This window comes from Papilio machaon, chromosome 16, assembly GCF_912999745.1.
Source record: "Papilio machaon chromosome 16, ilPapMach1.1, whole genome shotgun sequence".
Lineage (NCBI taxonomy): Eukaryota > Metazoa > Arthropoda > Insecta > Lepidoptera > Papilionidae > Papilio > Papilio machaon.
Window position 1 is genome coordinate 7,068,281 of NC_060001.1, and position 24,137 is coordinate 7,092,417.

The window sequence follows — 24,137 nt, forward strand, 5'->3', positions numbered from 1 at the left end:
TTATTTTAGAATATAGAGACCAAAGAAGTTTCTAGAAGATATATAAAAAAGGAATAGGATAAAAAAAATCTAATCATAAGACCAAAAAATCATCTAGCTCCGATACATCAAAGGTATCCTGGTATTCACCCACTGCATTAACTTTTCATAATCAATTCGACCATCTCACGAATGCATTGTGCTGCCTACACAATTTCAAACACCTCTTCGTGTATCAAATGTCACGGCCAAGAGTGTAATTGACATATCAGTTTAAATGAGTCACACAATGATATCCATTAGTTAAATACACTATAGTATTGTGCGATGAAAAATATACAATTGCTTGACCTTAATAGACTGTCTTCTAATGACTTAATTTAAGATAATTTCGTTTGAATTATTCCATAGTTAGATGTTCTTACGGTTAGTTTTCACTGTTGTGAGTCAAGTCAAGGTAGTCAACGCATCTGCATTTGCGGATGTCTATGGGCAACGGTCGCCTCGCTATTGCAGCGAATCCAGGTGGCGAAAAAAAAAGTATATCATCAATATAACCATTCCTTACAGTATCTTTGTAAACAAAGAAAAAAAAGTTTTTACATAGGTGTTATGATAATTGAAATTTACAGATTAAAGCCAACTACACAACTTTTATCAACACTGATGGTGAGTAACTGGCTTTAACTACAGGTATTTTTATCTTAGACTACAGTGCCCTTAGATTATAGATCTTAGGGCGCAATTTCATTAGCCGATAACGATCAGTATGCGGGGAAACCCCCCGAACACAATTAATGAAATTGATCTGTCGATGTAAAAGCGTAGAGAGGACTCAGTTGAGGAGTATAATGAACGGCAAGGAAAAGTTAGGTCTACTGCCCAACGCATGCGTCCTTTTATTCATGAACAGGAAATCTCTAGCACCACGCATACGTGTACTAACGACAAATGAAATTGCGACCTTAAGTTAATAAAAGAAAGCTGAGATTTGCATGAAACTAAACTGAGATGTTTTTAACTAAGTTATGTTACTAAAATAACAAGGGTGTATCTATTAAATCGCTAATAATGTTAACCTCCACACGCAATCTCTTTATAATAATCATACTGACCTTTAAACGAAAAATGCGTGATAAAATCAGTAATCATAAGTCATCCGAATATTGCTAAGCTGACCCTAGATCTAGACATCTAGGCAGCGCAATACTCGATTAATGTACGATGTAAATCTTCTAAGTTGATTAAAGCACAGAATATCCTAAACGATTGAACTAATTTTGACGAGTGAGATGTCATTCGATTTGTACTTCACTTGCGTGTCATAGAATACAGTCTGTTTTTTTTTTTTTTGTGGTATCTGAACGAATTAGAGTCATCACTATACTATGAATACGAAGTGAAAACCTAGAAAGTTAACCTAGAAATTAAGTGCATAAAGCTTATTTTTAATTTAAAAAATGTGGTCGAATTGGCTACCACTAGTATTAAAATTATTATTTCTTTAAATTCATCATTATAAATAAAATATACGACTAACTGAACTTCATCTAAATCTATATCTTACTAATATTATAAATGCGAATGTTTAAATGGATGGATGGCTGTTTGTCTGAAGGTATCTCCGGAACACGTCAACGAATCTCGCTGAAATTTGGAACAGTTGTAGAACATAATCTGGAAGAATACATAGGCTACTCATTAAGTTTTATTTAATTACGTGCGGACGGAGTCGCGGGCGACAGCTAGTAATTAGTTAGTCTAATTTTAGTCCTCGTTCCCTTCCCACCCTTTTCTTATTAGGAAGGGATGGGAAGGGGAAGTGGATTTGGCTGAAGAGGGGACGCACAGGAAGGAGAAATATCCTCTTCCTGTTCGTCCCCTTCTCCGTTGATTAAAGGTAGGCAACGCATCTGCATTTGCGGATGTCTATGGGCAACTGTCGCCTCGCTATTTCGGCGAATCCAGGTGGCCGTTTACTCTTTTACCACCTTATGATATAAAAAAAATTAAAAAAATTAAAGTGTCTGTAATATCAAAAAATAACATTCATATATCGTGAACATGTATTTATTTTAATTATGTCGAGAAAACAACATTTGAAAATTTTATCTATCTGTCTGTAAGTCTGTCATTTGTTTGGGGTTCCCTCTAAAACGGCTAGGCCTTATTTGACGAGACTTTGACGGGAAGGTAGCTAAAGTATTACGTGAACATTACAGACTACTTTTTAATTCTGACGAAGTCGCGGGCGACAGCCAGTATCTTGAATAATTAACATGTCATTATGGCCACTTTATAATTACTTTTTAAAGTAGCAACATCAGATGAAAGAAAATATGTGTAATACTCGTATGTTATATGCGTAATTATCTATGTTGAAAGTAATTAAGACATGTATATAAATTTAAGACATGGCGTCTAAATAACACGATAGCGCCAATCGCTCAATGATTAAATGTACTGTACACTAAACATGAAATTGTGAGTTCGAATCCAACATTCCACTATTGTCGTTAAGCTTTGATTGGACTCTATTAAGCACACAAGATCCAACCAACATTATGCTACTTTTGAGTTAATAAGGTTTGAAATTTAGAAATGATTTAGTTGAATGTGGGTTGATACGTATAGTGTCGTATAGTTTTGTTTGGTGAATTTCTGGATTTTTCCTCTTTTTTACTTATCTTTTCTACTTAACAGGGTTCAATTTTAGAATTGTATAGTTGATGATAAAGAGAGAGAATAAGTTATACGATTTTGAAATATTTTCATTAGATAAAGTTTTAGTAAAATAAAATACACGCTTGTCAAGGACGTTTATTTACTACCCATCGGTGATAAATCATTTTATGCTCACAATTTTAGCTCGAAAACTTGTCATAGCAATATGTGAAATTAAAACTCTTATGGTGACAGTTTACTGTACATCAATCCTAGGTGGGAAGGTAATTTAATTCTTTGATTATAAACAACGAGTGCGACATCACTTAAATAATGTACAAAACAAGCTTATGCGAAATATTAATGTGATGAATAATGAGGTTAATGTACATAGTATGTCTCCATCGCTGTTTATATACCACGTAAGGGCAAGCTAGATGATGTATGGAAGTGTATGTATGGTTTGTATGTCCATGTTGAGTCTTAACTTTGTTGTTTTAAAAGTATATCTTACTAATATTATAAATGCGAATGTTTAAATGGATGGATGTTTCTTTGAAGGTATCTCCAGAACGGCTCAACGGATCTTGATGAAATTTGGCATAGATGTAGATTAGTCTGGAAGAACATAGGCTACTTATAATGTTTTTTATAATTGTGCGCGGACGGAGTCGCGGGCGACAGCTAGGTTTATATACCTCAAGACATCAAAGTTAATGGTTTAATATTAACTTTAAACTTTGTTTTTTATATATTTAATCTGGATAGTTAGTATGTATTTGTACAGAGCTTTAAGCATTGCTAAACGAATGTTACGTTTGCTGTGACCCATTTAAATGGATTACGCAATACGAATGTCTCATACAGGGATGCGGATTCACAAAAAGGTCAAGACAATTTTAATAGCTTTTGTCCCACATAAGGGCCCCGACAATGCGCACGAAAAGTCAAGGCTTCGCCGATCCTGTGTCGGAACAAGCTTGAACTTTTAAGTCGTAACTAAGTCATCCAGTCACAAGAATTTGTCTAATTATGTAATAGTTTATATCTAACTGCCGAACTCAGAGGCTTTAATTGGTCTTAAAATAGACTGTTTAGATAGGAAGGCATATTTAAATTTAGAACAAAATAAAAACGTTTAATAAGCCCAATAAAAGGGTCAAATTATTATTTGAGTTGATTAGATTTTTTAATATAGAAACTTCTGGAAGAATTGAAAATTAAATTGTATTATTATATTTGAATAAAATAACTATGTAAAGAACTGAATTACGTCATCATTATTTGGTGACTTCATGTATTGTGTTACTCATATGTTAGTTATTTTTCGGAACTTGTAAATTGAGGTATTTTAAATATACAATTCAATGTATTTTTAACTATAATAAATCAGAGTGCATCGTCCTATAGTTATGCAAAAACAATCGCGCCTCTGAGGTAAACAGCGGCTTGCTCTGCGCGATTCTCACACACCCATTGTGCTTTATCTAAGTACATATGTCTGTTGGTACAAGTATTAGGTTGTAAATAATCTTACCAGTCTACTTGCAAATATTGTTTAAAATATTGTAGATAAATAATACTACAGAATTAATTTGTTGACTTTTATTCACAATTATATTTTACAAACACACATATGTTTTCCTTAAAAGTCAAACAATTTGCTTTTTACAATTCATTATAAGCTACATACGTACATTTTTTTTTTAATTTTCTATTGCCGATCCATTTCTTATCCTACAATTGCACTACAATCCTTTGGCCTCAATATTTGTATCCTTCCTCGGGACTAAAGCTTGGAGGCTGGCGAGGGCCACCGAATTCTTGACCAGCACTCTGGTTAGGTGATGGAGATCCTCCAAATCCAGGACGTTGCGGCTGACTGCCTTGGCTAGGCTGAGATCCAGGCCTGTTGTATTGATATCCGGAACCACTAGTTGAACCAAATGAAGACTGATTTCCACCAGGCCTATATGAAGTGCCCTGTCCATTGCCCGATGAAGATTGCGTATTTCCACCAGGCTGGTATTGTGATGGTCCACCATTCCCGGACCCCGAACCGGGCTGATTGCCACCGGGCCTGTTTGAACTAGGTTGGAAGCCTGATCCTTGCCCTGAAGATCCAGATGAACCCGATCCAGATTGTGCATTAGTTTGTCCTGGTCGGTTACCATCAGTTGGGAAAGATCCCTGTGGACGATTATACTGGTAACCTGCCTCTTTTTGACCATTTCCAGAGCCCTGTTGATTAAATTGATTGGTCTGACCTGATTGTCCTCGAGAACCTGAACCTCCAAAGATGCCTTGTCCTTGAGTTCCAGCGATCTGGCCAAAGGCACCTTGACCTTGCGTTCCAGCTGTTTGGCCAAAGGCACCTTGGCCTTGTTGTCCAGCAGTCTGTCCAAAGGCACTTTGGCCTTTCCCTCCAGCGTTCTGCCCGTAACCACCTTGTCCTCGAGGCCCATCACTTTGTCCTGATGTTCTCTGTCCTTGACTTATTTGTCCAAATACTCCCTGACCTTTTGTACCAGAAGTTTGTCCGAAGCCTCCTTGTGCTTTAGTTCCAGCAGTTTGTCCAAAAGCACCTTGTCCTCCTTGTCCTTGAGTACCAGTAGTCTGTCCAAAACCGCCCTGACCCTGTGTTCCTGCAGTCTGCCCGAAGCCTCCTTGACTTTTTCCACCAGCAGACTGTCCCAAGCCACCCTGACCTTGGAATCCTGTAGTTTGTCCATAGCCACCCTGACCTTGGGATCCAGTAATTTGGCCATTGCCACCCTGGCCTTGAGATCCAGCTTTTTGTCCAAAGTCACCTTGTCCTCGTGTACCAGCACTTTGTCCAAAGGCACCTTGTCCTCGTGAACCAGCACTTTGTCCAAAGGCACCTTGTCCTTGATTTCCAGAAGACTGACCGAAGTTACCTTGTCCAGCATTCTGCCCAAATGCACTTTGACCTTGCGTACCGAAAGTCTGCCTAGAGCCACCTTGCCCTCCATTCTGTCCAAAAGTACCCTGTCCTTGAGAAGCGGCGGTCTGTCCAAAAGCGCTCTGGCTCTGTGAGCCTTTACCAGATTGACTACCACCAGAAGGGGAAACACCCTGTGGACGATTGTATTGATATCCCGTCTCTTTTTGGCCGTTTCTTTGTTGATTAAATTGGTTCGTTAAACCTGAACCACCTCCAAAGCCGTTTTGTCCTCGTGAGCCCATGGTCTGAGCAAAGGCAGTTTGTCCAATACTTTGTCCGGTAGCTTGCGTTCCAGCACTCTGTCCAAAAGAACCCTGTCCTTGAGAGCTACTTATCTGTCCAAAGCCAACTTGTCCTCGTGCCCCAGTATTTTGTCCAAAGCCACCTTGTACTTTAGTTCCAGCGGTCTGCCCAAAAGCACTTTGTCCACCTTGCCCCGACGTTCCAGCAGTCTGTCCATAGCCACTCTGTCCTTGCGATCCAGAATTTTGTCCAAAGATACCTTGTCCTTGGGAACCACTGCCTTGTCCAAATGTACCTTGTCCTCGTTGACCACTGCCTCGTCCAAACGCATCCTGTCCCTGTAAGCCAGATGCCTGGCCAAAAGAACCTTGCGATGCAGTGGTTTGTCCAAAAGCCCCTTGCCCTTGCGTTCCAGTACCCTGTCCGAAGGTACTCTGTCCTTGAGATCCAGCAGTCTGTCCAAAAGAAGCTTGGCCTTGAGCACCACTGCCGTAATTGTAACCTTTCTGATTAGTTTGTATGCGTTGTCCTTGGAAACCTTGACCCTGTACGGAGCCCGAAGTAATTCCATAATTGATTTCGTTCGAATCCTCTTCAGGTCGATAAGCACCTAAAAAAAAATATTGGTTTTATCAATCAATCTATCTATGTAATTAAAAATGTTATGAAATGTTTCCTAAAAATGTAAGAAACATTTATTTAGTTTTCATAAATGGGTTCAGCTAGTAATTTTTACTTTAATATAACAAAACATATACGTTCTCTTTTTATATGGCCGACAAAATGCATTGAGCAAAAAGGAAAGTTCCTAGATTGGTAACAAATTAGAAAAAATACAACTTATTACACGTACGTTAGTAATTCATTTTATGTTTTCATAAGTTTAATAATTTACCTTCTTGAGTCCCAGCAGCAGCGGCCTTGGCGTTCTCCTCGATAGACTTAAGAATTTCTTCAGGAATTGGAGGAGGTGTAGGTAAATGATCTCCTTGGGGTTGGAAACCATTTTCGTCAGCAGTGTACGTCACACTTATCTTTTCACCCTCGTCCGACGTGTATGAGAATGCACCCTGTGCCTTGACACCATTCGTGGCTACACCGGTTTCTTCGGCCGATATACCGTTAGAAGTTTCAAAACTGTACGAGTACCTTTCACCATCGTTTTCATTTTCATATCTTAGAATTTGTGCATTTCTTTCAGCTTCACTCTGAGGGCGTTGAGACTGATATGCCTGCGTAAACGAGTTTGAACCTTGACCTCCTTGTCCGAAGGTAGCAGTTTGCTTAAATCCACTTTGTGCACTTTGATTTGATCCCGAACCCGAACCGAAAGTTTGTTTAGTAGCAAATCCATTTTGCCCTGGTCCAGTTGGTGATTGACCAAATCCTGATGTTGCGGCATTTTGGCCAAATATATTTGATCCCGTAGGACCGGTTCCTGGACCGAATCCATTTGATCCGAAGTTACCAGAGGATTGAGATGTCTGACCGGCGCCAGCGCCAGTTTGTCCGAAGCCAGGTAGTTTCGGTAGTGAATCGGAACCTAACGGCCCGTTTGGTGATCCAAACGGAACGTTCAGGTCTTTAGAGCTTCCACCGGATGACGCTGCATTTAGTGGCGGAAGATAACTGCGGTCCAACTTGTCAGCACAGCCATATGCTATGACTGAAATTACTAAAAGCTGAAACAAATATAAAACTGTAATTAGAATCGCTTAATTTTTTATTTAAAATTTGTAATAAAAATCTAATTGTTTTTTTTGGAATTGTGGTTTTGCTTCATAAGTATTTGATCGTAAATAATTCGAGTATTTTCTAATAAAAGTTTAATTTCAGCTGGATATTTTAAATTAAAATTCACAATTAAAATATTAGGGATCAATGAACTTGAATGTTCAAAAAATAGTCTTAGTAAATCGTTTTATACTCGTATCTAAATGAATAAAATATTATTACCAGCTTCATTTCAAGCCGTACACTTTGCAAGGGTCTAGCTGCGACTGTGATGGCATACTGAAACCGATCCTATATTTATATCAAACAAAATTCGTTCACCTCACTTCGTTACCTAAAACCGTACTCACGGTCCTAACCTTTGACTGGCTGAGTGAAGATTCACAAGTGCATTTCAATGTGTGCGTACATGTTGCAAAATTTCCCGATCGATATCCACTTTACACTAATTACTATGTATGTATCGTTTATAGTCACACTCTATTATTTTTACGCAGATATTTTTGTTGTAGCATTTATTTTAACAGCATTTTTTTAATTTTATATAAAGATTTTTGTCTATATCCTGAAAAATCATGTTGTATTATTGAATGGTAACTTTGATAAGCTCAATTTCGCTTAAAATCTTCGAAATGCTAAATATTATTAAATAGGTTAATTAACTCTAAAAAGGTATTTCGTAAATTATAATCTAATTTATTAAGCTTTTATTTATTTTAACAATTTTAAACCTAACATTGAGGCTTAAGTACCTAGTTACCTTACTAATTTAAGAGGTTAAAAACCTTACGATTAACACCTAATAAATAATTTTTACAAATTGTTTTCGGCAAAGCTCTTAATAACGATTTTATATTTACAACATAATTTTTTAAGTTATTTAAAAAAGAGGAAATCGAAAAATATTTTTAAATTATTCCAATTATGTTATCATCACTTTTATTTTTTACTTTTTTAGTATTTTAGGAGTAAGATCTTATGCAAAAATTATAAGGCATCCGAAGCTCAGTTAGGGTCTCTCAAATGGGGTTATATGCTACTTCGCCTTCATTAGCACTAATATATCCAAACAGATAGGCTCGGGCCTACATAAGTTCAAAGTGATGATGTCTTAGTCAACAACGCAGGCCCAATATTATGGGGTTAGTAGAAACGTATCCGTCAGCGAAAGATATTATAGATATTTTAACAGTGGTAGACGCCAGCAACAACAACATCAGTTACACGAATCGGCTCGCCCGGTGAAATATCAGACCACACAGAAGACAGGCGTGTAGTGGAAGTAATTCCGCGTTTCGTCTGATGAGTGTGGTCCTAATTTTAGTCCTTTTCCCTTCCCACCCTTTTGTTATAAGGAAAGGATGGGAAGGGGAGGTGGATTTGATGGAGGAGGAGATGGAAGGTTAAATATTCTCTTTTTGTGCGTCTCCTCCTTCGTCGATTGAGGGTAGGCAATGCATCCGCAATTGCGAATGTCTATGGGCAGCAGTCACTTCGCCATTTCGGCGAATTCCTGTGGCCGCTTGCTTGTTTGCCACCTTGTAATATAAAAAAAAAGATATTCTCTTATTATAAGATAATGTAGATAGCTTTGTTTATGTTATTTTTGTTGGTGGTTATGTTATGTTGTGATTGAAATACATAGTTGTGAAGGGTCGTGTCAGTCGGCGACATTGCGTTATCAATATTGCACGAGTTCGTGTACCGCCTGACCCGAGACGCTTCAACTGTCAGCTCTGACCGAACTTCTGCCTCACGTTCACGCAAAAAATAATCTAAAACAAATAATGCAAATTGCGGTTTACACTTAAGTATTTATATAATTTGATCACGTTTTTTTAAATATCTAATTATTGTACGCTGTTATCTTTATTAGTAGTATTGAGAATTTAAAAAAGAGGCACAAACGCAAACTCAAATTCAACAGAGTTACATTTTTTAATTTTGAATGATACAAAAACGCTTGATATTGGTGATATAAAGTTGCGTTTGAGCAAATTTTTACAAAGGACATCCTGAAATAAAATAAACAATCATAAATTAATATTAAGTTTACTTAACTTCATCTAGTGTTGAAGGAAAACCATAGTTGAAATATTATGTAAATATAAACCGAAGATTTTGCTTTATTGAATTGCTTCAATAAATAGTAGAGCAGATATATTTTGTTTTTGTGAGATGACGTCATTTATGCAATTTTAATAAAAAAATAATGTCGAAAATTAAACTAAGAAATGAAAATAAAAGAGTAAAATATTCTATTCATAATTTCTTCTTTCCATTAATTCGCAAAATCATAAATCAATGCAAAACTTTCAATGCACTTTGAATTGTTGATTTTATTTCGTGTCCGTTGTAACAAAATATTACATTATTTACGTTTACAATTTTACTAAAGTTCAATACCTATTCGAAATCCTCCATTCCATCTAATTGGGCCGTCAATCTGATCTCAGATAATCATGTCTTCTTTAAATAATGTTATGCCTTTTGTACTGTGAAGAATAAGACATTATAAATTACAATAAATTGTTGAAAAGGCCTAGAACTCATTTCTAGATATAACAATTAAAATTATTAAATTGAAGATTTGTGTTTGTAAAATGACAGAACAATTAATCAAGAGCAATCACTTGGTAGCAGTACAAAAGGAGTCGTAAACAGGAGATAAAGATGTTGCAAAGATAACATAGAAAATAATAATTAAAAAATTAGGAGTACAAGCATCATCAGCTCATTATAACTACGTTCAAACTAAGGGGCTCTGAGCCCACCCTAAGTTACCACGCTAACCCGGTGCAGGTTGGTTGACTTCACACATAGGTTGGTAGATAAGCAGGTAGATTACATTACGATGTTTGCCTTTACCGTAAGAACATCATATAAATGTACATATGTAAATCTAAAATTAAAAAACACATCGGTACATAGCGGGATTCAAACCGAGGAATTACAGATTACAAGTCAATTGCTTAATGCAAGCGAAGAGCTTTAAAGCGATTAAAGGACCATTATCTTCCCTCATCACTATATATTACAGGTATGATTATTTATGGAAATACTGAATCGAAAATAATATAGGCCCTAGATAAACAGAAGTCAAAAGCTCTACGTAAATTATCATCGTGTATTCTAAACAGTTTAGTATATTTTACGATCGAGCAAACTTATCCAAGCTGTATTCAAATCGATTTTATTGTTAACAATCTATAAATCGTCTAACGTACAGAGAACATCGTGATTTTATATTTTTAAATCCCTACCAGAGACATTTAGAATTGGTAATCTTCGCGGTTCATCTGCTTTATGGCATGAGAAATTATTTTAAAATACCAGTTTGTTAACGTGTACATTCATCTATAGACTTATAGCTCATTTGACTATCCTCAGATATAACAGAACGTTGTTGATGTTCAGTATACTGAGATTGTATTTAAATCATAATGTAATAATATCTCATTTAGATTTTAACAATTGTTGTCTGCATACATAAAAGAAGAAACTGACTGAAATATCAACGCGCATTAATATTGGCTTCTCCCATGTGATAAGTTTATTGCAATAATTTGCGCAAATAATAATGTCACATCTGTCACTGTCGAGCTTTCAAAGCTTTTTTAAACATATTTCTAAAGTATCCATCTAATCTTACTTATAAATGCGAATGTTTCGATGGATGAATTGGTAATTGTTTGAAGGTATCTCGGGAACGGCTCTACTGATCTTGATAAAATTTGATACAGATGTAGCACATATTGTGGAAGAACACATATGCTACTTATTACGTTTTTTTAATGCCTCGCGGACAGAGTCGCGGATAACAACTAGTGAAGGAATAAAAACTTTTAAATCTTGTAAACATAGAAAATGACTATGTTAATGTTAGAAATAAGAATAACTGCCACTCTCAGAGTGACTTAGTGTTGATTACTTATACAATATGATCGCTAAGGGCCTCCATTAGCCATAACTTAACAACTCTGACTTCGACTGAACCCTAAAAATATATGATAACAATTAAATAAGTTTCGGCTGTTCAGGTAACAAAGATAAGTTCCATATTGAAGTTCAATGACCTTTGAATCATAGATTCCAATGGTTTCATCGTAAGGGCATGATGTATGTGATCCGCCCTCTCAATTATGAACTTCAAATCTAGTCGCGTATAGATCATATCAATATGGTGTTATTTTGTACTGTGTTTTCTTCTTGAGACCATTAACAGAAAGTAAACTTAACAAATATAATAGATGTTGTACTATGGGTTTCAAATTAAAGTCAATGAACGTAAAAAATAAAAAAAAATAATTTTCCGTAAATATTTTTTGAAACTGTTTATTTGTTTTTATTTGAGAGCAATGATGTCACTATTTTTAAATTTAAATGCAAAGCATTTTTATATTTTGCACAAAAATAACAATATATTGTTAATTAACAACATTTTTTCCATTTTTGCTTTTAGTATTAATTGTTTTACGTATTATCTAAAACCATTATATATATGCTTGTTTTTAAACTGCATAGTTTCCTGATAAGATAAAAAAAATATTTTAAATAATTTGTGGCCTTCATCCTTCCTTGTACGTTCATGTTGATTAAGATTTCTGAATATTTTTTTAAAGTACAAGATCAGTATTATATAGACCTGATATCACTAAAACAATGAAGTGACCACTACCCATAGATAACAACCGTTTAGGAAGTTGCATAGATCACTCACATACCATAGATCTTCGCATCTTCACAAAATAAATCTCAATATAGACATTGTCCCTATTATAATCTATGATCTGTCTAATTGTTTTATTGCCGTACGGACAAGAAAGTTAAATTTAAAATACATGTTATCAAATGTATTTACGATGGGTTGTTAATTTTGTTATTTAATTGGTACTCGAATTTTTATTACAAAATAGCAATTTAACTGCACAACATTATTGCGTATATTTCTACTTCAGTTTCTTCTTCAGTCAGATCTGTTTTACATTATTTAGTAAAAAATTTTTACGTTAACTGATATAGATAATGAAAGATAAAAATCAGTGCTACTCAAAGTTTTACTCAAAATAGAGGGAGTAGTAAACGCCAGCAACATTATGTTGTACGAATTGACAGGCTTGCCCGGTACAATACAAAAACCACTCAGAAAGACAGGCGTTAAATGGAAGCAATTCCTCATTTCGTCTGATAAGTGTGTGTGCTGGAGGCCTAATTTTAGTCTTCTTTACCTTCCCACCCTTTTCTTATAAGAAACGGATGGGATTGGAATTGGACTTGACGGAGAAAGAAATGCATAGAAAGGGGGAATATTCTCTTTCTCTGCGTCCCCTCCTACGACGATTAGAGCTAGGCAACGCATCTGAAATTACGGATATCCATGAGCAGTGCTCGCTTCGCTATTTCGGCGAATTAAGGTGGCGGCTCGCTCGTTTACTTCTTATGAAATGAAAAAAGTAAAGGGAATTCAATAAGTTGTCAAAAGATACCAAAATGGATACATGACTATTACAATGTTAAAATGTTTTGTCAGTGGCCGTCACATTATATTTGTAACCGCTGCCACTCGGCCGTAGTCTTTTGTTTACGGTACTGTAATTAACAGAGCTCTAGCAAAGCTATAAAGCTTGAATCATCTATTGTCTGTAATTTCACAATTCATATATGTTTATCGTTAAACATTATATTCATTCATAACATTTCGATGTCAAGAATTTGGGTGCCTCTATGCGTTTGTTATGAAATCTCAAATAATAAACATATAATAAAAACATAAATGATTATAAAAATCCACACCATCCTGCAGCTATTTTCCTACATATATATTTACATATATCATCGGCTCTTTTTATATTATAAGGTGGCAAACGAGCAAACGGCTACCTGAATTCGCCGAAATAAGCGACTGTTGCCTATGGACATCCGCAATTGCAGATGCGTTGCTTACCTTTTGTGGAGGAGCGGATGCACAGAAAGAAGATATTTCCCCTTCCTATGCACCCCCTCCTAAGCTAGATCCACTTCCCCTTCCCATTCTTCACTTACGAGAAAATGTTAAGAAGGAAAAGACAACTAAAATTAGGCCTCGGGTAGGCCCACTCATCAGATGATACGCGGAATTACTTCTTCACGTCTACCTTCTGTGTGGCCGTGTTATTTCATCCGTCGAACCGTCCCATTCGTGCAAGTGCAACAGATGTTATTTTTGCTGGTGTCACTGTTACATAAATCCTCTTTCACACAATCTATCCATATTTACTACTATTACTTATTTACATAATTACTTTCTTGTTTATACCAACGTCTCTCTTAATAAAAATCCATGTTTTACAAATGTGAACATTTCTTAAACACCACAGGTTTATGTAATATGTTTGCATTTGTATAATATACGGAATGTACCAAATTATAGTTAATTTAAAAATTATTTATGATAGATTGCGTGTGAAATATAAAATGTTCAAATTACTGACATAAATAAGGCCAACAAAAAAGAACTTACCACTTATATTGTCAATTTATACTGTAATTTTTTTTTTTTTTTTTTTTTTTTTTTTTTTATAGGAGAAGGGGGCAAACGAGCAACGGACCGAGAATTATTTGATCCGACGCCCATGGACATCTGCAACGCCAGAAGAATCGCAGATGCGTTGCCGGCCTTTAAGGAGGGTATACGCTCTTTTCTTGAAGGTCCCTAAGTCGTAACTGTTTGGAAATACCGCCGAGGACAGAGTATTCCACAACGCGGCTGTGCGAGGTAAAAAGTTTCGTGAAAACCTCGTCGTTGTGGAATGCCACCCATCGAGATGGTAGCGATGAAATTTGGCGCTCTGTCGACTCGTGCGATGACGGAACTCGGCGGCAGGTATGGTTCCAAACAATTCTTCGGAACACTCCCCGTGGTAAAGGCGGTAGAAGATACAAAGGGAACTGACGTCCCTTCGCAAAGCCAGTGAGTCAAGCCAGTCGGTAAGACCCCGGTCATTGACGATTCGAGTGGCACGTCGTTGCACGCGGTCAAAAGGAAGAAGCTGGTATTTAGGAGCTCCAGCCCAGAGATGCGAGCAGTATTCCATATGTGGCCGAACCTGCGCTTTGTATAACTGTAAGCGATGGGCTGGTGTGAAATACTGCTTCGCTCTCCCTAGGACACCAAGCTTCTTAGAGGCCAGCTTGGCCTTCCCTTCCAGATGACCACGGAATTGGACGTCACTCGATATGTCAACGCCGAGGATACCAATGCTGGCTGAGGCAACCAGGGGAGTGTTCTCAAAGTTAAGGTTGACGACAAAGGGTTCTTTTTTGGCGGAAAACGCGCAAACTTGTGTCTTTTTGGGGTTGAATTCGACAAGGTTTTGTCGCCCCCAATCAGAGATATTACCCAGAAGGGTCTCCAGTTCGGACACAAGTTTATTCCGGTACTCGATGACGCTATCCCGAGAAACATTAGCTCGGGCCGTGTACAAAGCGTCGCCCGTACTATCATCTGCATAACAATGGACGTTACTATGATGTAACAAGTCATTGATATGCAGAAGAAAGAGAGTGGGCGACAGTACACAGCCCTGTGGGACGCCAGCATTAATTGGTTTAGGGTCTGAGCATGCACCGTCTACAACGACTCTGATGCTCCGACCCTCCAAAAAACTGGCAATCCAGGCCAATAGTCTCTCGGGAAGCCCATAGGAAGAAAGCTTCGAAAGAAGCCCTTTATGCCACACCCGATCGAAGGCCTTCGCTACGTCCAAGCTGACCGCTAGGGCTTCCCCTTTGTTCTCAATGGCTTCAGCCCATCTGTGAGTGAGGTACGCTAAAAGATCACCAGCAGAGCGACGTTGACGGAAACCGTACTGGCGATCGCTTATGAGCTGGTGCTCCTCCAGGTACCTCATAAGCTGGCAATTAATGCAAGACTCCATTATCAAATACTACTTACGTAATTACAGTATTAGTCAATTCTTCTGAACACTGCTTAGAAAAACTTATTACAACTCTTATTATATTATTAAGTGTTGAGTAAATTTTTACACTCAATACGTGAGAATAGATTATATAGAACTTAAATATTCAAAACTGCTTCATTTCTAGGTAAAACTTTTATTACTTTAAGTATATAAATTGTAAACATTTTCACAGATGTAGAAATTATTCGGTCTCAGGTAGAATCTATGAAATACTTAATACGTCTTTAACTAAGCATTTAACGAGTATACGAGCTAAATTAAAGGCAAAATATGGTACCTACTATTGTTTGTGAAAATAAACCTAACTGATTTTATCTTCAAAAATTTTACATTTAATACTAAAACAATTTCTTTACTGACTTTAAACGTTATTCGACCTTAACATACATAGAGATTCCATCCGTCTCGGCAATTCCTCAATCATAGAGCGGTAATTACCAAATTGTTGATAATAAACGGTCCAGCAAACCATAACGGTTAATTCAACAACCAATATTATAGTAATAATCGCTATCGAGTTAACCTTTTCAAGTAATATAATTCTTAATTTTATAATACTACTAGCTGTCGCCCGCGACTCCATCCGCAGTTAAAAAAACTTAATAGGGGTATGAAAAATAGATGTTGGCCGATTCTCAGACATACTCAATATGCTCACAAAATTTCATGAGAATCGGTCAAGCCGTTTCGGAGGAGTACAGGAACGAACATTGTGACACGAGAATTTATATAAGACTAGTGTTAAGATGTTTTTTTTTATTTCTGTCATGAAATCAAAGCGTGCAATTATACTGTTGAAATAATAAAATATTATCATTATTTAAATAATTTAATAGAATCATAAAATAATATTGTACACAGTTACAGTAGTTATCACTTTCTTATTTTCACTTATAAAGTACTAACTAAAAACTACTTGTTGCTATTTATTCAAGACAGGTTTGTTTCAATAATAGTAACCAGAAGCTTCATCAAAACTGGGTGGTCTTCTTGGACCACCAAATGTTTCGCCCACTCCTCCTGGTTGACTAGTTGTTTGTAAGGTCTGTGGTCTAAATCCAATTGACGGAGTGTTAAAAGAATTTTCACTAATAACTCCCGGCTTTAGATTATCTTGTTGCCCAAACTGTGAAGACATTCCAAAGTTAACAGTCTGATCTTGTGAATGAATTGGCTTATGGAAACTCTTGATGTTTTGTCCGGTAGAAGTTTTTGGCCCTTGACAACAAGGCCTAATTCTAGTTGAGAAATCAAAAGGTCTCTTATAGTCAGTTGGTTGATTTTCTCCGGAAGCGCCTGATGTAAATTTCATAGTTTCTATTGTTGGTTTAACATCGGTTGTTTGTAAGTTACTTGAAGAAAATGTTTGCTGTCTCTTGGTGTCAAAGTCTTGAATAAATGAATCAGAGGTTGAAATTCGATTTTGTGTGAATTTGTTTTGATCGAATTGTCCTTGTAAATTTGTAGGTTGTTGTTGAGGTCTTGTTCCTGCTAGCTGATTGTTTTGTGGACCACGATTGCTGTTAGTTTGAATTTCTTGTGCTTCCTGTACTGTAGTTTGAATAGATGGTCGTAATTTTTGACCAAATTGTGAAAAATTATTAGTACCTTCATCTGATTCGGTAGCAGTCGATAAAGATTGTGCTGGTTTATTATATTCATATATTTCACCATTATATTGCTGGCTCGAAGGCAATTGAGAAGCATTGTTACTAAGTTCTGGTTGATCTTGATTAGGAGATTGTTGAACTGCTTGACTACCAACAAAAGTAGCCTGGTCTCTATTAAATGATTGAGTTAAAGTTGCTTCTTTTTGGAACGATGAATTAATTGGAGAATTTTGAGGCAGATTTTGACCTACATTTTCAGATTGTTGATTCTTTGAGAAAGGACTTGTATATTTGTTAGAGGTTGATGGAAAGGGTGATACAGAAGCTTGAGTTATTCCTGTGTATTGTTCCGGATATCCATCCATCTTAGTTGGGCTCGTTGGTAACGGTAGAGCTTGGGTTACTACTGAAGGTTGGGGGTATTTTGTTGATGGCCTAAATCTGTCGTTAAATGAACCAGAGGGAGAAGATTGGGGAGTATTGAAATATTGATTATACATTGAACTAGGAATAGTAGGTACTACAGTGGGTGGCCTAGGATATTTAGTTACCGCACCATTGTTGAAACCGCTACTAAATGGACGATTTTCAGATTGAAATGTTGGTGTGGTCACTCTGTTGAAGTTGAATGGCTTCGAAGGGAGATAATAATAATAGGAATGATCTGGACCTTGGAACTGGGAGTTGCCATTTAAATTAATGTTTGTATTTATCATCTGATCTGATGCCTGCTGCGATAAAATGTTAGTATGTTTGACTTCATTTTGATTAAGGTTTTCTTCTGATGTTCCAAAACCAATTTGGGGAGCATTACTCGATTGTGAGATAGAACCAGTAACATCCGACAAAGATGCTTGAGTTGGAGTTAATGGCACATTAGCAGTGGCAAGTTTTTTATTTGATGTTGGGGAATCTTCAAAAGGTGTGGTAAGCTCTGCACTTGGTTGTAAGGTTGATGGTATATTAATAAAAGTATTATACGAGGTTTGTATTCCGGACTGAGTATTTTTGTTTTTATTCAGATCTGAAAATTGACCATTTATAAATTGTCTCGAAGGCTGATTATTAGAGGTTTGACTAAATTGTTCGAACTGATTGCTGGGAAAAGACTGAGGACGCGATTGTCCTGTAACTAGGGGTTTGTTCGCATTGCTATTTGAGACTTGCGATTCAAAGGTAGAGCTTTCTGATATGCTTTGAGCTGTATTCTGTGAACCATATGAATTAAGAGAAACAGATGGCCGATTATTAGAATGAAGATTATTAGTAGGAGGTAAATATGATGGTTTAATTTCAAATCTATTATTTGTTTCCAGGTTCAACTGTGGTGTTCCAAAGTAAATGGGCCTTGAATAATCGTCATTATCAGAAAATGTATCTTCTTGATTTTTAGAATCTTTTTTATTCAATTCAGATGATCCAAAATTACCGAGGGTATCACCATTCTTACTTTGTTCGAATGGTGCACCTGATAAAGGCTGCTTTCCTAATGCGGTTGCGAAAGTCGGTTTGGGCTGTAAGTTATTCTGGAAAGATTCAAATACATTATTCCTGATGTCATCGTTTGTTGTTTGTGGTTGCTGAAGGCTATTCATATTCTCGAATACACGAGTATTTTGATTGATGAATGTTCCGCTTACATGTGCATCTGATTCAGGCACTCCAAACTGTCCACCATTATATCGCTGCCCCGTATTATCGCTCTCACTTTTTGTGCGATCGTCTTCTGTATTGTACTTCTCGGCGTCGTAAGAGCCTGTAAATGAAAAGGAAAGTTGTCCATCATTTGTCAAAGCTTTTAACTGAATAACAGGCGACAAAACATTTATCAAGTGATACAATGAGTTAAGATTGTTATGTGACATTAATTTTTACATAAATCAATTTTGATTTTTAAACGAAATTTCTTAGTTTTTATCTAGTGCATTGTTTCTTTATAAGTATGCAGATATATCAATAAGTTCTACGGGCTTCAGCTAGTATTAATTGTCGCTTGTCAACTCATTGATTTACGGCGTAGGACAAGAAGATCTTGTTTAAAATTCGAATTAATATTTAACGCCGTTGTATACCATAGTATAGTTTGACCTACTCACTATTTACGAGGACCCTAAGTAAAATTACATGTGAGCAAAATGGTAATTCATGTTTGTTACAATGTAATAAACTATCGCTGAATCTTAAACTTTGATAGTATAATTTTAAGGTCAATTTCTATTTGTTTCCTTTAATTATTTATGTTTATAATCATTAGTATTTATTTTAAAAACTGAATAATTCTTACACACATAAACTGTACAATAACTTGGATTTAAAGTTGTAAAACAAATCGAGTAGAGTTCAATGACTTTAAAGCTTTCAACTGGTTTTCTCTTACTCGGAGTAATACAGAGACCTTAATTACAATATGATTTTTCGAATACATACATTTCTAAGCCTTTAAAAATAGTGTAAAAGCGGTTGGTGTGAGACACTTCAATTAATTCTTCCGACCTAATTTTGTCCGAAATTAAAATCGGTCTGAGCTTCAATTCTTTAATTCATCAAAGCGATCTTTATCTTCATGAATAAAATGTCGAGGTTAAATTAAAAAGAATATAGCAAAAATAACAACTTTACTACGAATACTTTGTATTGATTTTATTTTGTAAGGTATACGCGTATACGAGTTCCCGGATACAGAAAAACATTAAGTATAGCTAGTTGTTATTGTTTTTGTATCGTTGCCTAAGGATTTTTATGACTCTTTTCTTATGAGTCACGCAGCGATATATACTAAGATCAAATACGTTTTTGTAGTTATTACTCTTCTAAATAATTCATTATTTATTAAAGAAAAATAGTAAGTCGATCTGATGCTAGTTTTTTCCTAGGTTCATCTGATTCCTAAGTGTCATAATCATAAATGTCATATATTTTAAATTAAAATTTATCTATGGCTTTCCATAATGATTAGGATCTTAAAGGCAAAACAATTTTTATCCAATCACTAGTTTCTGAGATAAATTCAGCAAACAGTTATTAAACTTCGCAATTACTATTATTATTAAATATTGAAGAAACAGTTAAATCGTTTATTTTATTAAAATTACTACACATTTCATAAAAGTAATCAATATCACTAGTTTGATTTCAATAATTGGCTTGATAAATAAAAATTAAGTAATTTTACAAGAAGCATTTTATATTCTGAACGATGCTATTAAATGTTACTACGAACAAAATGCAATAACCGAACGATAAATATTGAGTCAACATTGGTTTAAATACGAGAATACGAGATCGCCTATTTATTTGTATCTGCTTTAGCTGAATTATTTTTTAAACCTATGTACATAAAATTTAGGCATAGAATTAAAGAAACACTCACCATCATCTACAATACCTTCAGCAGCCTCTTTAGCATTCTGCTCCAAAGACTTCAGAATCTCTTCGGGAATAGGAGGAGGTGTTGGAAGATGATCACCACTCGGTTGATATCCACCTTCTCCAGCGGTGTACGTCACTTTGTACAATTTACCATCATCTCCAGTATAAGAGTAACCTCCTTCGGCTTGTATACCATTTACAGCGACTCCGTTCTCCTCAGCTGTTATACCGTTATCAGTTTCGAATGCATAGTTGTAAGCTTGCGGACTGACATTATTTTCGAAACGAACTATATTCGATGCTTTATCAAATTCAGCCTGTGGTCGTTCAGTATTAAAACCGAAATTAACTCCTTGTTGGAAATTCTGCAGTGTTTGTGATTCGATTTGATCAGTACTTTGTATATTATTTTGTTGATTAGGAATATTGAATCCTTGTTGGTTAGTTTTGAAAGCTGCACCGCCTACTTTAGAGTGACTTGATCCATATGAAATTCTATCAGCTCCTAAGCCTGTTTCACCAGGACTTGAGGCTCTGATACCTGGGCCCGCAGCTTCTACGACTACTCCATCGAATTCATTATCGAAAGCACCTTTCGGTAAACCACTTTGTCCAGGGTTGAAGAGATCTCTAACAAGAGGAGCTTGTATATCCCCAGCAATGCCTCCGGCTGTTTTAGCGGATTCCGGTGGAAGATACGTGCGGTCTAGTTTCGCTGCACTGCATACCGCTATTAAAGCGGCTAATAACATCTGAAAATCAATATATGAAAATGTTAATTAATCTTATTTACAAAAGTTAAATATTGAGTTAGAAATATTTCTCATGTGATTTTTTATTATAACGTTAGTTAAATTTGAAGAAATTTCTATATGTCATTTAATTTCTGTGGCAAACACTAAGAAAGCCATTGTATCGTATTATATAACTCTTCGCAAAGAACACTAATAGTCACAAGATCACTATTTCCGCTTAAGATGAATAGAGTTACCAAATTCATTGTGTCCGTGTAGACCACTTGCCCGGATGGTTCTACAATGTGGGGTCAACCCGTACTGTGCTTTTGTGAACCAACTTTTGCTTTTTATACCAACTCTAAAGTCGTCTAAAAAACGTGCTCAGCTTTTTTCACAAACATTTTAATGCGGTCGTATAACTTTTTTACACAATACTGGTATCATTCCGGCCAGTGCGTAAGATAAACTTTAGATCATACATTTATAGTTTTCCAACCGCAAAGGTAACTTTGTCGAGATGAACGCATGTATTCCAAGTTCAAGTGGTAAAGAATATGCGATTTATTAAAGTTTTAATTGGTAAAGAATTAGTTACTGTAATCAGCTTAGTTTATCGTGAGGTTAAAGTGTTAACTGTAGAAATCAATTTACAAAAAAAGTTGTATACATTACGTTTTGCAGTTTCATGATTCTGTTTTTACTTTCATTGCTACAGAATTCCTTTTTGGGTATGTTATTTCTGTGATTGTTAGTAAAATATTCTATTGTCTATTAATTATTTAAATTTTCTATATAATCTCAATTTTGCAGACGCTACTAACTATAAAAAACTATCACAATCTAGTTGATATTTGAAATATACAATTATTAAGGTTTCATATATTGTAATTAAAAAATACACTTACATTAAATATCTTACTTACTCGTATAATACAAATGCGAAAGTTTAAATGGATGGATGTTTATTGGAAAGTATCTCCAGAACAGCTTAACGGATCTCGATAAAATTTGACATTCATGTAAAACATAGTCTGGAAGATTGTATAGACTACTAATTAAGTTTTTTAATTCTGCGCAGACAGAGTCGCTGGCGAAAGCTAGTTTTTAATATATAATATGCATATATTAGCAATACTTAATTTTGTACAGTTTCTTGCATCAATTAGATGATGATTCAATTGTTGCGTACAAAATGTCGTCGATACTCATTTGAATTTGTTGTTAATAATTAAACTGTATTCTGTCATCAACAAACAAAGGCTTTTAGATCATATCCCATTAATTATAATGCTTTATTTATGTTAATAAGGGTTCTTTGAAATCATCATTGTAGTAAGTTAAATACGTCAACTTTGATGAATTGCAATTATTGTGAGATCAACTTGTCTAAAAGGGCATAGGCTTAACCCCTTTTTGCACTGCTTAAATTTCCACTGCTAAGGTACATGTACAAAAACATATTATTATCTATATTTTTTCATAGAATAACACGAATAACAATATGTTTTTCGTTAATAGATAAACACAGAAAAAAAGACTTGCAATCAAACTAATTAGAGTTTATGTCTGAACACAGCTCACGTCTGTAGCCCAGAGGGGTAGGCAGAGATCACGGACCTCCATTTAGTGTGGCCAAATGAACCTCCGTAATCTACTTTTCGAAATTTCGGGAGACGGAACGTGACGGGTGATTTCCTTCACCTTACGAACGTCGGATAAATGTACATATGTAAATCTAAAATCGAAAAACACCTTGGTACATGGCGGGATTCGAACCCAGGACCTGCAGATTGGAATTCAAGTGTTTAAAAACTTTATGTGACAGTTTATGTCTGCTTTGGTATAAAGTTTCTTCGTGTGTTTTCATGTTTTAACGAGTAGAACTTACACGCATTCCGTGACAACTTTGTGTTAACATACTTGTATTCATTAGCATGAGACATAAAATGGTGGGTTTTACCATTAATCTAGTCTATGGCTCCAGTACAAAAGACAATAGAATATTTTTTTTTTCCTCTATCTGAAACACAGCATCAGGAACGGCGATACACATCTATAGATATAAAAGAAAGTCGTGTTAGTTACACCATTTATAATTCAAGAACGGCTGAATCGATTTGACTGAAAATTGATGGGCAGGTAGCTTAGAACCAGGAAACGGACATAGGATAATTTTTACCCCGTTTTCTATTTTTTATTCCGCGCGAACGGAGTCGCGGGTAAAAGCTAGTTTAACCTAAAAGTATACATGGAGTTTAGATTTTAAAATGCGAAATAAGTGTGCCAGGACTCTACCAATAAGATACATAACCTCTGCCTACCCATTCGAATTATGTGCTTAAGTTAATTATTTATAAGCTCTTTCATTTATGTATAATATAAAAAAACATACTTTTTTTATCCAACACAACATTAATTCATAAACATTGACATATTTACGGAAACTGAACATTCTTAAAGTGTTCATGTAATGAAATTTTAATGAAGACATTTATCGCTTTAAACATGAAGGTTATACTTAACCATATTAAGTGAAATAATTCTTTACCGAAGTCACCATGGCTCCTTGCTGCATGATTTATTTACAAATAATCCGTCCCTTTTACCGACTGCTATTGCATCAGACAACATCGGGTTTTCAGTTAACTGCTCTTTACGTCAATCATAGAACGTGTAAAGCTCCGCGTATGAATTAAAGGAACAAAGCATATAATTTTTCTTTTATTTGAATACTAGCTGTCGCCACAAACTCCGTTCGCACAAAATTAAAAAAAAATTGAATAAGTGACCTACATGTGTTGTCTTCCAGACTATCTTCTACATCTGTGCCAAATTCCATCAAGATTCGTTCAGCCGTTCCGGAGATACATTCTAA

General features: G+C 35.7%; 2 protein-coding genes across 3 annotated transcripts; both read right to left on the bottom strand.

Annotated features, from left to right (window-relative positions):
- Positions 1-4,296: 4,296 nt before the first annotated feature.
- On the bottom strand, positions 4,297-7,842 carry LOC106716810 (spidroin-1). 2 transcript variants are annotated; one of them, XM_014510427.2, is made up of 4 exons: positions 7,808-7,842; positions 6,747-7,533; positions 5,526-6,461; positions 4,297-5,489 (listed from the first exon to the last, which is right to left on the bottom strand). In XM_014510427.2, exons 1-4 carry the CDS (start codon positions 7,814-7,816, stop codon positions 4,408-4,410), a joined length of 2,814 nt encoding a protein of 937 aa, XP_014365913.2. In that variant the 5' UTR covers positions 7,817-7,842; the 3' UTR covers positions 4,297-4,407. The 2 variants fall into 2 exon arrangements, with proteins under 2 accessions (XP_014365913.2, XP_014365912.2); XM_014510426.2 differs by having other exon boundaries at positions 4,298-6,461.
- Positions 7,843-16,469: 8,627 nt separating this feature from the next.
- On the bottom strand, positions 16,470-21,581 carry LOC106716471 (flocculation protein FLO11). Its single transcript, XM_014509989.2, has 3 exons — positions 21,517-21,581; positions 20,527-21,277; positions 16,470-18,912 (listed from the first exon to the last, which is right to left on the bottom strand). Exons 1-3 carry the CDS (start codon positions 21,523-21,525, stop codon positions 16,493-16,495), a joined length of 3,180 nt encoding a protein of 1,059 aa, XP_014365475.2. The 5' UTR covers positions 21,526-21,581; the 3' UTR covers positions 16,470-16,492.
- Between the last annotated feature and the right edge of the window lie 2,556 nt (positions 21,582-24,137).

Excerpts from the sequence above, each read along its gene's own strand:
- LOC106716471 (XM_014509989.2), bottom strand. Across the intron at positions 18,913-20,526 it reads TGAAGGTATTGTAGATGATG|GCTCTTACGACGCCGAGAAG; the intron begins GTGAGTGTTTCT and ends TTTCATTTACAG.
- LOC106716810 (XM_014510426.2), bottom strand. Across the intron at positions 6,462-6,746 it reads TGCTGCTGGGACTCAAGAAG|GTGCTTATCGACCTGAAGAG; the intron begins GTAAATTATTAA and ends ATTTTTTTTTAG.